Genomic DNA, 12,808 nt, shown 5'->3' on the forward strand with positions numbered 1-12,808 from the left:
ATAACATTCCTGTGGGGCTAGGTGCTGCGTGTGCATGGCATTCCTCTCAAAGGTGATCTCAGTTTGTAACGGTGTCACATACAGTTACTCTAACTGAAGAATTTGGGGCAGACTGAGTTTCATAAATCTTGAAAGCAGAATCTAAACCCTGCTTTTGCTCTTTAGTTTCCTGCAAGTGTCAAAGGGTTTATGAAACTTTGTTTTCATTAAACTGCAATCTCCTAGAGCTTAAAATGACAAATATGTGCGCAATTTACTTTAAAAAAAAAAAAAGAAATATATGCTTCAAAGAAGATGGGGAAAGTTTAACATGGCTGCCCAGTGCTGGTGCACGAAGAATGCTCTGCTGTGATAATGCGACTTCTCTTTAATCACTCTCAAACAACTCTCTCGCCCGATGACACCTACTTCTGCCCCAATTGTTATCGCTGGCCTTGTGGAGAATGGCAACGCAGATTAAGCCAGTGCTGCGTGTGCTCATCTCCCTCTCCCTCCTCAGCTGCCCATTGCTCCGCACGATGCCCAGGACGGGAATCTCGCAGGGTATAATCCAGGGCAGGGATATCGCCAAGCACTCCAATACCTGCATACGGCAATCAAACCTCAGAGGAACTTGCACTCAAAACCCAGGCCGTTCTCTTATACAGTTGCTGATAATTTTCTGATCTCAGTTTAGCACAAGAGACTAATGCTAACACGAGCGCAGCAGGACAGTTGCCAGAGGAAGCAAAGCTTCACTTGGTGATCCAGAGCAAGGGGAACGCTTACAGGGGTCGCATGGCAAACTGTATTGGAGTGACACACACTGTGCTGTAAAGTGCCCGGAGATTGTACTGGGAATGTGAGCAACGGGATCAGCCAGGGCTTCCCAGGAGCACAGGAAAGAGGGTATGAAGGCCCGATTCCCAAAGCGTGTCCCCTGCAGGGATCCCTGCATGTCCAGCCTGTGAGTGAACAAGTGCTGCAATTCCGGACGCTCACTGGGTACCCCTGCCCTTTCTGCCACCAGCATTTGGCAAAGCTGTAGAACAACAACCAAAATGACAGAATGACTAGAAGGGTCTGAAACAGCCAGGGAACCCCATGGGGATGAAGGAGCAAGGGAGCCCATGGGGTGCGTGTGCTTCTGCAGAGAGCAACCTGTGCCACCCTGTGCCATGGACACGCTGCCGGGCAGGCGTGCGGGACCCCCGGCACCCGCGGGACCCCAGCACCCATGGGACTGCTGGCGGTGCCGTCACCGGCTGCTGGCAGGGACGAGCTGGGGACAGCGGCAGAGGTGCCGGCCCGCGCTGCAGACAGACAGGCTGCACCGGGGCCTCGGGCCGCAGCGCAGGCCGGGGCGGCCCCGCTCTCCCCGCCGCCGGCAGCAGCGGCAGCTCCGCCCGGGGCGCCGGGAGCCGCGGGCCGGGGGAGCGGGCGGCGCGGCCGGGCCCGGCGGCGCGCGGAAGCGGAAGTCGGCCGTGCCGGGCCGCACCGGGCCGCACCGGGCCGCGCCGGGCGGCCTTCCTGCCGCGCCGCGCTGAGGCGGCGGCGGCGGCGCCATGGGCGAGAGCACGAGCCCCATCAGCGTCATCCTGGTGAGCTCGGGCAGCCGCGGCAACAAGCTGCTCTTCCGCTTCCCCTTCCAGCGCGGCGCCGAGCACCCCGCCGCCCAGGCCAGTAAGTGCCGCCGCCCGCGCCCGCGGTGGCGCGGCTCGTCCCCAAGCACAGCCTGCCCGTGTCCCCAGCGCAGCGACAGCCCGCGCGGCCCCGCCGGGCTCCTGGCAGCTCCCGCCATCGCCCCCCGGCCGGGCTCGTGAGGGGCACCGTGTACGTGGCCATGGACCTGGTGCCCTAGGATGCGGGAAAAGGCGGGAAGGACACGCAAAGGGAAGGGAAAGGCAGGGTAGGAAGCGGGAGAGGAAAAAAAACACAGTGCTGGAGAGGAATCTGGGAGACAGTAAGTGAGCCTAAACAGGGTAAAATGCATGTTGCTGATAACGCAGGGATGCTGAGAAACCTTAGGCCATTCTGTGGTAGTCAGTGAAGGAGCTTCCACTCACACTGCGGAACAGGAAAACTGGAACCTTTGAGATCCTAGCTGGTCCCGCGGGGCTAGTTTTACTTGTACCTCTCCCCCTGAATATTCCCAGTTCCAGAGGGTGCCTAGGGCTGGACTCTGACCTGCTTGCACCCACGGAGGGAGCTTGGGGCCAGGAGTAGAATAATCCCACCCGTGGCTCTACATGTGAGTAAATGTGGCCACATGGACTCAACCAGAAGATGCGGAGCTGCCCCACAGGCTCTGCACAAACCTGCCTGGGTTCTAGAAGGGCTAGCGTTAAGCTGGGCCCAGTTTGGACCCAGTTAAGTTGGGCTGAGTTTGGTGCCTAAAACCTCTGATGACTTGAGCATTGCTCAGTTTATACCAAAGCAAATACAAGGGGTGCTCAGCAGGTGCTTATCTTGGTACCTGCCCTAAAGTTGGTGTAGAGTGATGAAACTGTTTTACTTGCCTCATTTTGTCTTATGTCATCGGAGATTTGACATAGTTTTTTTTGTAGCGAGTCACTTTTTGCCAGGTTTCTGAACCCATTTTGTTTTTATAAATGAAACTCAAAAAGTTTTTTTGGTTGACTATTTTTTCCACCTCTTCCTGCTTTTAGTTGGTAATAGATTTTGATATCTGCCCCTGCAGGAAGGCCTTCTGGAAGGTCATTCATGATCCTCAGACCTCAGCACCAATGAGGGAATTCGTCAGAGTTGCATTTTCCAGCTTCTCTTGAAGCAAACTGCTATGTGATTCTTGGGAGAAGAGTTCTTTCCTTGAATGTTCCGGTGTCTTCTCTGCATCCCCCAGAGATTTCAGCATCTTGCTTCCATATTTTGTTGTGTTCTTGAGTGAAAACAAAAAAAGCAAAATCAAACAAAAATAAAACCCCACAAGATCTCATACTATTAGTAAAAGGACTTTGCTGTTTTTATTAAAACTTTCTTTCTTTTTTTTTAGATTTGCCTTATACATAATTTCTAAAAGGCCATAGACATCAGTTTTCCCTTAATGGACACTTTAAGGAGGTTGGTCCCTCAAAGAGTTTTCTTTCCTCTTTGCTTCAGGTAAACCAAGGAGTCGATATGCTGTGAATAGCTCAGGTGACACCACAGAGGATCAAGATGGGGACTCCAGGTAGGAGTAAAGTATTTCTCCTTGTCTAAGAGTTTGGAACAGAGGAGGGGATGGCCTCTTGCCTTTTTGCTTACTATTTCAGTAAGCAAATTCTTGTGGACTCTATAGAAGCAGATCTGCAAAGAGAATCCTTAGTGCCAAGTTTTCAGCAAGCCAGTTTTTGGTAGCGAGGAGCATCTCATGAACAAATGCCACTGAATCTACTGCCTTCTAGGTAAGGTAAAGGCCAGGTATTCTGTGCTTGTTAGAAAGGCAGAACTGTTCTTTCAAAGCTAGAAGTATTAATTGTTTGACAAAATCCCACTTCTCTTCACCTATCTACCTCTAACTGTATTACTACAGTTGGCTCAAGTTCTTCCTTAGATCATTGTCACATAGAATTTCTGTGCACTAATGAATAACTATTTTTGTTTCTCCAGAGATGGTAACCCCCGCATCACTGGAGTGAAATAGTAGCTCAGAAGGCTACAAAAATGAAAGGCAGTTTTGAAATTAAGGAAATTAGTGGATAAAATAGTGTGTAGCTCAGCATGCACATGCATACAGAAGAACTGTCAGATATGAGAGATATTTTTGAAAGACAAGAAGTGTTTTTGTCTGTTGGCCCACAGCTTGGCTGCAGATCTTCTTTTGTCCTCTGTTTTTCTTTTTTAATCTCAGAAAATTAATAACAGAGTAGTTGCTGCTGTTCTCTCACTAAGACTAAATAAGAATTGTCATCACTTGCCCCTGAGAAATTTAGATCCAACCTTGAAAAATGTTTCTTAACTTTATGACTGAGAATTTCATTGAAATTAAATTAACCAATGAAAACGCATTTTGTCGAGTTCTTATGTATTTTTTTCCAGCATTGAGAACTTAGGAAAATGATATAACATATGTGAGTAATACGTCTTGCTTGAGATGATTAATTTCTGTTGCTTCTGCTGATATCTTTGAAACCTTCAAATGCAGCATTCTCTCACATCTTTGCTGAGTTCAATATAATACAAAGCATAACTCCAGTGGAAGCAAAACAAGCTTCCTTAAGTTTGGCAATTAGTGAATCGCATTTAAGACTGTGCTTAAGAAAGCTCAGAGCACATCTTTTTTCAGGGATTTTGTTGGTTGCTGCTCAAACAGCTGTGGGAACTGAGCCAGATTCTCTCTGATACTGATTCTCGTTGCCTCTGCTGTTTTGGCAGGTTGGACAAAAGTCTCAGTGCAGAGCAGTGCTCACTGGATGTTGTCTGTGGTGCTGAACTGATGTGCTGGAGTGTGTGGCTACTTAAGTGAAAAAAAAAAGCAAAAAAAGCTTATATCGCTTTAGATTCAGGTGAGATTGAGGAAAACTGCTCTTAGTGTAGTGTTTCTCCCAAACTGGCTTTAAGGAGCCTGAATATGATGGCATGTAGGCTACACTAAATAAATAATTGGATCATTTTGTCATAGGGGTGTCCAAAACCATGTGCTTGAAGGCTGGTGTTTTGATCACTGCTCAAGTATGTGTTATTGAGATTTGGGTGTTCAAAAGAATTGAGATGTCAAAGTATTGCCTTATTGGCATTCTGTCAGGTGGATCTAGAGGGACCCAAAGCACTGAGGGGAGAAGTATTAAGACAGAAATCCCCCTCTGTGGTGATGGTTTTCAGAAAGAAGGGCTGTTAGCAGGAAATGCCCGAGTATCAGGCTGGTATCAAGCTGATTTGAAGCTAGCAGTAAAAGAGAGTGCCGTTGGTTCCTGGAGATACTGTGCACACAAGGCCAGAAAAAATCAGAGAACACCTGAACAGCGGCCAGCAAAATCTGCTGTGTGTGCTTCACTGGAAAGCCTGCCATGTCAGTCTTCATAGTGACACTCGTGCACACTCCTGTGTAAACACAAGCACGCACACAACTTCCACTCAGATATCTGCGTAAGAAATCACTTGAACATGTCCCTCTATGATCCAGAACAGTATTTAAAAAAAATGAGGTGGTGAAGCAAAGGGCACAACTTAGAAGGCTGGAAAATGGTTTAAGGTGAGGAAGTTAAGGGGCTGGATGTGTATTTTGAAGAAAATCTTAAGCGGATATGTGTGACTCCATGGAAAATCTCTAAAGTGGAGAAGCTTTTGGAAGGCAGAAGTCTCTGTATCTACCAGGAGAGGTCCAGCACGCTGCTGTGCTGCTTATGTGCTTGTGCACCTGCATTCAGAGTTTCAAAGATCTCTTTTCAAGTTGCAAGTTTCATTTTTTTAAATAGAAAAGCCCTCCCCAATTCCAGGATAATCAGTGTTGTTAATCCACTGAAACCGCTTTCTTCCCCGATGCCAGCATAGAAGCAGATCTGCTTAATGCAGCCATAAACTGATGCTGCAGCTAAACATCCCCTTTTCTTTAGTGGTAACAAGTAGTAGAAGAAATCCCTGATGCTATTTATACAGAGAGTTGTTAATTTATATAAGGCAAGAGGAAGTTTATTAGCAGAGATAGTATCTTACACTAGACTAATTGATGTAGGTTGAAGAAATATGCAATTTTAGGTGAACAGGCTCTTCTTCCAGCATGAAACAAAAAGCATCTTGAAAACTGAGTGCAAGAGGTTGCTCAGAGTTTTGATGTGTATCAATTTGGTCACTGCAGGAGTAGCAGAAGTTGGGCCCTGGGGAATAGGAGAAGTGCTAGTGGGAGAGTGGAGGCAGAAAAGCGCAGAGGTCCTGGGGAGAGATGTGTATGATTTATAGCCTGCCTAGTGCAGTTTAACTATGATGTGTCACAAAAGCAATACCATCACTGAGCCCGAGGGCTTCTTCCCACAGTGATATTATGAATTTTTGCCCATCGGCTTCTATTTGGAGTATGTTTTGGAGATTTCCATGGAAGATAAGGCTAGGGAGGTGAGAAACAGGGTGACTGTTTTTGTGAAAATTGATCCCTGAGGGGCAGCAGCTCTGTCCATGTGAGTTTGTTCTGATTTGCAATTGCTTTAGTGGCTCAAGATTTCATGAACATGATGTTCTGCCTGGAAGTTCTGGGGACACAAGTTTGGGCTCTGGAGAGGACAGACTGCTAGGTCGAGTTCATGGTGCATGCCAAGTATGGCAGTGCTGAAGGGCTGAGTGTTTCCCTTGTTCAGCAGTGTTATTTCAGATTTATCTTGTTGCTGCAGTAGTTCTTGTGAGGGCTAGGTCCATTCTCCTTATGCAGGATGACTGTGTTTAAATTAGTAGAGGATTCCTTGTATCCTAGATAAAGGTCAGCTCTCTGCCTGTTGGAACACAAGTTAATTAATTTTGAGTTGATGTCCCTGGAGCAAGTGAGCTGTATGTGTTTCTTTACAACCTCATTAAGGACAGAATTAGATCTATTTTGGTCTCATAACTCTCCATTTCCATACTGCATATTTGCATGCATAATTGGATGTCTTTTAGCCCTAAGACTCAAGTTTCCTGGTCTTTGTAATTTATTATTTTTTTTACGACTGTGGTAGCATATTCATTGCATGTGTGTGTTGCATTAATTTCTGCTCAGTGGAGCTTTTTGTTTGGGTCTTTAGAATAGAGATTTTCTTCCCTGTAAATGCAAGCGAAGCAGCAAAAGGGTTTGAAACACCCTTTGCTGATGGCCATACAGTAGAGCTGTGCAGAAAAGCCTCTCACTGGCAAAACCAAAGCAATAGCCTGTCACACATCTGTCTGCTGGCAGCCTTTAACTATTTGCCTTCTCTCCCCAAAATCCTTCGCCTCAAGTGCTTTAGAAATGCTATGTACCCTTCAAGCTTATGGAGATGCCTGCCACTCTTTTTTATTTCTTTTTCTGGAAAAAGATCAGGCATTTAAGACACACAATAACTCTTTTGAAGCTATGGTACTGTGTTATTAAACTGTTTTGAAATGTTTGGTTTAGTTTTTTGGAGGGGGTAGAGCCAGCAAAAGTTCTAATAAGGATGCATATATAGTAATCAACATTATATCAAACTTTGTATTTTTAGGAGCATAACTAGCAGAAAGAGTTTTAACCATCTTGATGAGATTGATTTCATTGGCCAAAAAAATGCTTCTGTTATTTAAATAAATAGAAACAAGAAAACAAGTTATTCACAAACAAGGGCTTGAATGCCCCTTTCTAACAAACAGTCATTCTCCTGTGATAACGTTTCTCTGTCCCTTCTTTCACTGGCCTCCAGTGATCTTCCTTGTATTTGGTCTGAAAGGCTCCCTTTTTGTAAGCCTGCGGTTTTCCATGCATCTATCCCTGCCCTCTGCACTCCCTTTCTGTAATGCTGTCCCCTCTGCACCGCTTGTCACTCCAAGATCCCTTTCTAACATGACTGGTAGAAATCTGCTCTCTTTTGGCTTGACTATTTTTTGGAAGTCTTCTTTTACCTCTTCTTTCTAAAGTGCATGCTATAAAGCTTTTAAGCTTTTAATACATTAAAGAGAAGAAGTCTCTTTTTCCTTGTTATTTAAGGAAGAAAAAAACAGATGTTTTAAAATAGTTGTTTGCTTCCCTGCTATAAGAGAGCGAGTATAGCCATTAGCAGAGCCTTCCCTCAATGCCTGTTGCAAGGAAGGTTTTTAAGTTCTTTTTTTTCAGCCTGTTATTCCTAAGACTCTGCTTATGGCTTGAGGCTGATGGAGAGAGATGGAAAATGACTTCATACCAGCGCCGTGATTCTGGACAGGCTCATATCTACTGTTGAAATCCCTGGTGGAGAACAGCAGCAGCTCTGTGTGCAAGGCCCTTTAAAAAGCTCTAGCTGTGCATGAAATAGAAAGGGTTATAATCCTCTTTTTCCTAAGTCTTGGGAGCATGGAAGTGTCAGAACCAACTGTGAAGAGATCTGAGTCATTTGGGGCTGTATGGGGTGTTCCTGTGATAAAAGTACTAATAAAAGTCTAGAAAGGAAAGTGATGTTTAACATTTGTGCTAAATCAGACTGGCACTTTTTTTTTTCTTTTTTTCCTTTTTTCTTTTCTTTTTTTAAGATAAACATGAAAAGTACAGTATAAATATGGTTCCATAAATGTACCATAGCGTGTGAACACTACAGCAGCCAGTGTTAGCTGGGCGTCTAAAATGCCTTAGCTCTTTCTCTCCACCTCATCGGTCTGAGCTAGAAATGTCCCATGAATTCACCTGCTTTTGACTCTTCTCAATCGTTATCTTTCCTTTACAGGTGTTTAACCCTTAATAGTGCATCCTAGTTTTTAATATTATCTTTTTTTTTTTTTGTATTTTGTGTACTTGCCTCGTTTATTTTCTTCTGTTGTGTTTTTGTTTTGTGTTTATGGCCATGTTCCCATTTCAGAGACCAATGTCCTCTAAGTGATGAGCAATTGGTTTCGGGGTAAGAGCAAACATTCTAAACAATCACTTCTGTCTAGAATGGCTTTCTTTCCTCACCGTCCTTTTAATTGTGCTTTGTTTTTGTTTCACACTGAATGATGAGATAATTATATGCTAAATCACAGTGTCCCTAGGAAATGTGTTGCTAGGGGTTTCTGCTAGGATAATGACCAAGGTCCTACTAACATTTCTTTGCTTTTTGTAGGGTATCCAGAATGGATGTGGTACTGTCCCTTCTTTGAGTTGAGAAAACCAAATAAATTGCAGTTGTTCCCACAATAAGCCCCAGATCAAATTGCTCTGATTTAAACATATAGAACAGTGTGTAAACTATATAATCCCATTGCAATTATGGGGATCACCTAGTTCCTAAACTCCTGTCATGAATTACTTCAAAGAGGAATTCTTTGTAATACCTTGTTTTTATTCCTGTGGCATCACAAACGTTATTATCAGTTCTTGGAAAACAACCAACCAACCAACCAACCAAGAATGTGTTAGAGATTTCCCCCTTCCTTTTCCATGGCCTGAAGCTAAAGCGGTTATTGTACCAGCTGTGTCAGTCCCTGAGGAGTTGGTGATGACAGCAGTCAATCTGCACTGGTGTAGTTTGTGTCACACTGCTGGTTTGTCTGTTGTTGCTGTTTCGAACTCGTGACAGTGGCTGTAGGATATTTTGGGCAAACCAAAGCTTTTGGTTTTTCTGTTAAGTTTTACCCTGCTGACTTCCTTATTATAGGAAACGTTTCCTCCCACCTGGAAATCACAGTGCTCAGACTAATCTCATGAAATAAGGGTCTGTTAAGGCCCAACTATGAAATTTAATCACTTCTAACAAACTCGTGGCTTGTGATGCTTAGGATCTTTATCTGGTCTTAAAATATCAGAGATTGGAAAACCAATGTTGAAATTTCTAAAGTAAAAAAAAAGTTACTGTCTGAGATGAAATGATGTCACCCTGACATGATGGGAATAAATTCCCTGTTCCTCCATCTCCCCCTGTCATCTCAAGACCTAGAAAATGGGTGAGTGACATGGAGTGTTGTAAAGACCAACTAGATGATCAGGCCAAGGGGAAGGGGGCTGGACTCCAGATCGCATTCTGGGGAGCCCACTGTACTATCAGCTCTCCATGGTATCATAGGTGATGGATATATCCTGAACACGTCCTCAGGCTGTGGTGCTCTCCTGGAAACAGGTCTGCAGGGTGCTAGGAAGATACTTAGCACTTTACAAAATTAACCTTTTAATCTCCTCCCGCCCATGGAGCCAAACACGAGGGGAGGCAGACTGTGACTGCCTGTGGAATGAGCTTTCCTGGGGAATTGCTCCCTCTCTGACTGCCGTGCTCAGCCCCACATTTACACGTAATGGTCTGCTAGTGTAGACACTTGTGAAAGTTGAATGTCCAGTCTCAACAGTGGTAAAAATCACCATAATGCTGTTCCGATGTCCAGCATCCAAGACATCCCTTGCGAGGGCTGGGGGAGGGAGGAGTAATGCATTTCTTACCAGCAAGAAGCTACTTGGAGGTTTACCCACCTCCTCTTTCCTCTCCTCAGAACTGATGCTCATTTTGAGCTGTTGCTATTACAGTCTTCCCAGCTCCATGATGAGCTAACACAGCTCAACAGGGAAAAAAGAGGGGGAAAAAATCACTGCGGATTGTGGTGGCTTTTTTGCTGTTTTGAACGTGATCTCCAGGGAATGTCTGTCCAGCCTGGGGAAGTGTTGGCTGTCCCTCCTGAGCACCGTGTGCTGCAGAGCCCAGTGTGTTGCCATGTCCAAGCAGCATGGTCTCAGCATCCGTGGGAACCTCCGGCTAATCTGTCCCCGCTCTCTGCTTGTCCTTGGCTGCATTTGGCAGCCTGTTGGGAACGGAATGACCAGGGGTTTGTAAATTAGTACAGAGCTGCTCCTTCCCTAAGCTAAAATTAGCCAGCACGCTATGGTAAGGGTAGCCAAACACCAGAGCATTTCATCCAAGAAAAGTAATAACTCCCTGCTAATACGCAGATGGGAACACACAAAAGCCCTAGCCGTGTATTTGTCTTAATTTCTGCCGTGCTCTAACTCACTCAGAGTACACTAGCAATATAGTACATTAATCCGTCCCTAGGCATCGAGAGCGCACTGGCGGCCGAGAGATAAAGGGCGTGCAGAGCACACCCAGGTCTGCCCCGTTCTCTGAGTGATACCGCGTTATCTGCGGTACCTGCCCTGTGCAGGGGGATGGTCTCACAGGGACACACGTCCATGGAGGTAAATAAGGGAATAAAATAAACGTTTCCATTGTTAAAAAATCGGTCTCATCGCAAGCTCGCTTGGAATTTGCTTACATGGAAGTATCTTAGAGGAAAGGAAAAGCAGCATTGCTAGTAGCATAAACGTTGTACTGACCTGCCCACAACAGCAAGCAGTGTCCTGCAGCAGCTAGCAGAAGTCTTTTTTCATGTGCATTTGAACTCTACTTTGTCAGGAGATACCCTGACTTCATATCAATCAATCAACAAATAAAATAAAGACCAGGCTGTAAAATAAAATAAAGATCATGTTGTAAGGCCACCAGTGGTCAGTGCAACAGAAAGCAGAGTTGAGTTCCTTCCCCAGGGCACCGTTACCCTTTTTTTTGTCATTGGTAACTACATTTTACTGGACAGACTCCCTGTAGATATTTGCCCTCCTGTTTGTAACCCATGAGTGGCTTCCTGTCACCACAAATCCGGAGCCATGCAACAAGTGCAGCAGTGGTGTGCACTGAGGAGGGCCTGCTCTGTCAGGAGTTGGTCTCAGTTCAATTTAAGACATGAAACAGTCCAGGTGGGACCATGCAGCTTTCAAGAGGAGGCCAGTGGTCTTTTGGGCACAGACTGAGATCTGTTAGGTAATTTTGCATCTCACTAGGTACAGAAAAGGAGGGACAAGTGTTGAATGTGTTTTTCTTTTAAATGAGTCAGCTCTTTCTTGCCTTCCTTTCTGCCATACTGGGTGGCTTAAAGATCTTCGTTGTGCTTGAGTGACAGGCTGTTTTGATATCTAGCTGCTTAGAAAGTTCATTAACCTGCAGCTAAATCCAGGCAATGGCTAACTCGAGCTGGTTTTAAATTTGTAAAGCAAACTGCATCTAATCTTTTTCATGTATTTGGCCGAGCATGTAATTAAATAAGCATGACCCTGCAGTCTTTGTCTTGGATGCTTCCTGTTTTGTAATTCTGATGATTTGAGTGATGTAATTATGGGGTTCTTAATTTTCATAGCCAATGGTATTCCAAGTGCAATGATTTAAATACATAATTTACAGCTTTTTTTAACTCTCACAAGTTAAATATCTGAATCTGGAAGAATATTTTTAGGGCATGCATTTTGAAAATTTTCATAGCTTCTGTTTCTACTCTTCAAGGTTTTCTGATGTCATCTTGGCAACAATTTTGGCTACCAAATCAGACATGTGTGGCAAAAAATTTGAACTGAAGATTGATAATGTGCGCTTTGTTGGCCATCCTACGTTGCTGCAACATGCCCTTGGGCAGGTATGGTAAGAGGTCTGCTCCTTGGGACTGTCTTCTTTTCACACTACTTTAGTTAGATAGGAAACTTGTAGTTCAGGATGTATTATCTTTACTTTTGATCCTATTTTCACTTCCTAGTGTTCAAAGCTGTCTCATATTTATTTCCAGATACTTAGAGTGAGTGGTAACCTGAGGGAGCTGTGTCAGTGACTTGAAGAAACGCTTTTGGTTTTTGTAGAAAAAGAGTGTAGAAAAAGCGAAATAGAACTAAGCAGTCCAGATCAAGAAGCTATTTCTCACCTTTTTAGTTATTGCTAGTTAACTTTGTGGCAGCTTTAATTAGTACACCAGGAAAAGAAGCTAATTCTAGAACTCACTTCAGCCATGTCTAGCTTTTAGCTGTTACTAATACGGAAGGTGATTCAGTTGGAATGGGTAGGATGCTGAAGGAGGTGTAAAAATTTCTTCGGGCCCAAGCCAGGTTGCAGTTTGTACTGGCACCTTCCTTAATGGCTTTGCGCTTTTAGCTGCCAGGAGTGAAAGCAGTTGCCACATAGGCCATGGAGAAGGCTCTGCTTAAATCTAGGACAGGATTTACGCATTTACAAGCAAAATGTTCCCTGTCCTATTCCATCTTCTTCATAATGAAGTTTAAAGTGAAGTGGGCTTTGGTAACTTCAGAGACCATTATTAATCTTTATCACTGACCTGCTTAGGTCTTGTTTTATATCAGATTTACGAAGTCACTCGTTTTTTAAAAAAATCTCTTGACATTTCTGTCACCCATTCTATCTGTATTTAAAGGCCCTTGATGTTTTTA

The 12,808-nt window shown here is 44.5% G+C and overlaps 1 protein-coding gene across 4 annotated transcripts in view; it reads left to right on the forward strand.

Annotated features, from left to right (window-relative positions):
• Positions 1 to 1,535: 1,535 nt before the first annotated feature.
• The window catches only part of NPRL3 (NPR3 like, GATOR1 complex subunit), a 44,389-nt gene continuing 33,116 nt past the window's right edge, over positions 1,536 to 12,808 (forward strand). The window contains exons 1-4 of one of the 4 annotated variants that reach the window (XM_088523134.1): positions 1,536 to 1,662; positions 3,100 to 3,169; positions 8,442 to 8,480; positions 11,880 to 12,009. In XM_088523134.1, coding sequence (XP_088379260.1) covers positions 1,545 to 1,662; positions 3,100 to 3,169; positions 8,442 to 8,480; positions 11,880 to 12,009 — 357 coding nt within the window. In that variant the 5' untranslated portion in view covers positions 1,536 to 1,544. Of the gene's footprint in view, positions 1,663 to 3,099; positions 3,170 to 8,441; positions 8,481 to 11,347; positions 11,364 to 11,879; positions 12,010 to 12,808 lie in introns of those variants that run through there. The other 3 variants (XM_088523131.1, XM_088523132.1, XM_088523133.1) reach the window with 3 other exon arrangements.

This window comes from Tinamus guttatus, unplaced genomic scaffold, assembly GCF_059628265.1.
Source record: "Tinamus guttatus ecotype Peru unplaced genomic scaffold, ASM5962826v1 Tinamus_guttatus_pri_ptg000172l, whole genome shotgun sequence".
In the NCBI taxonomy this organism is placed as follows: domain Eukaryota; kingdom Metazoa; phylum Chordata; class Aves; order Tinamiformes; family Tinamidae; genus Tinamus; species Tinamus guttatus.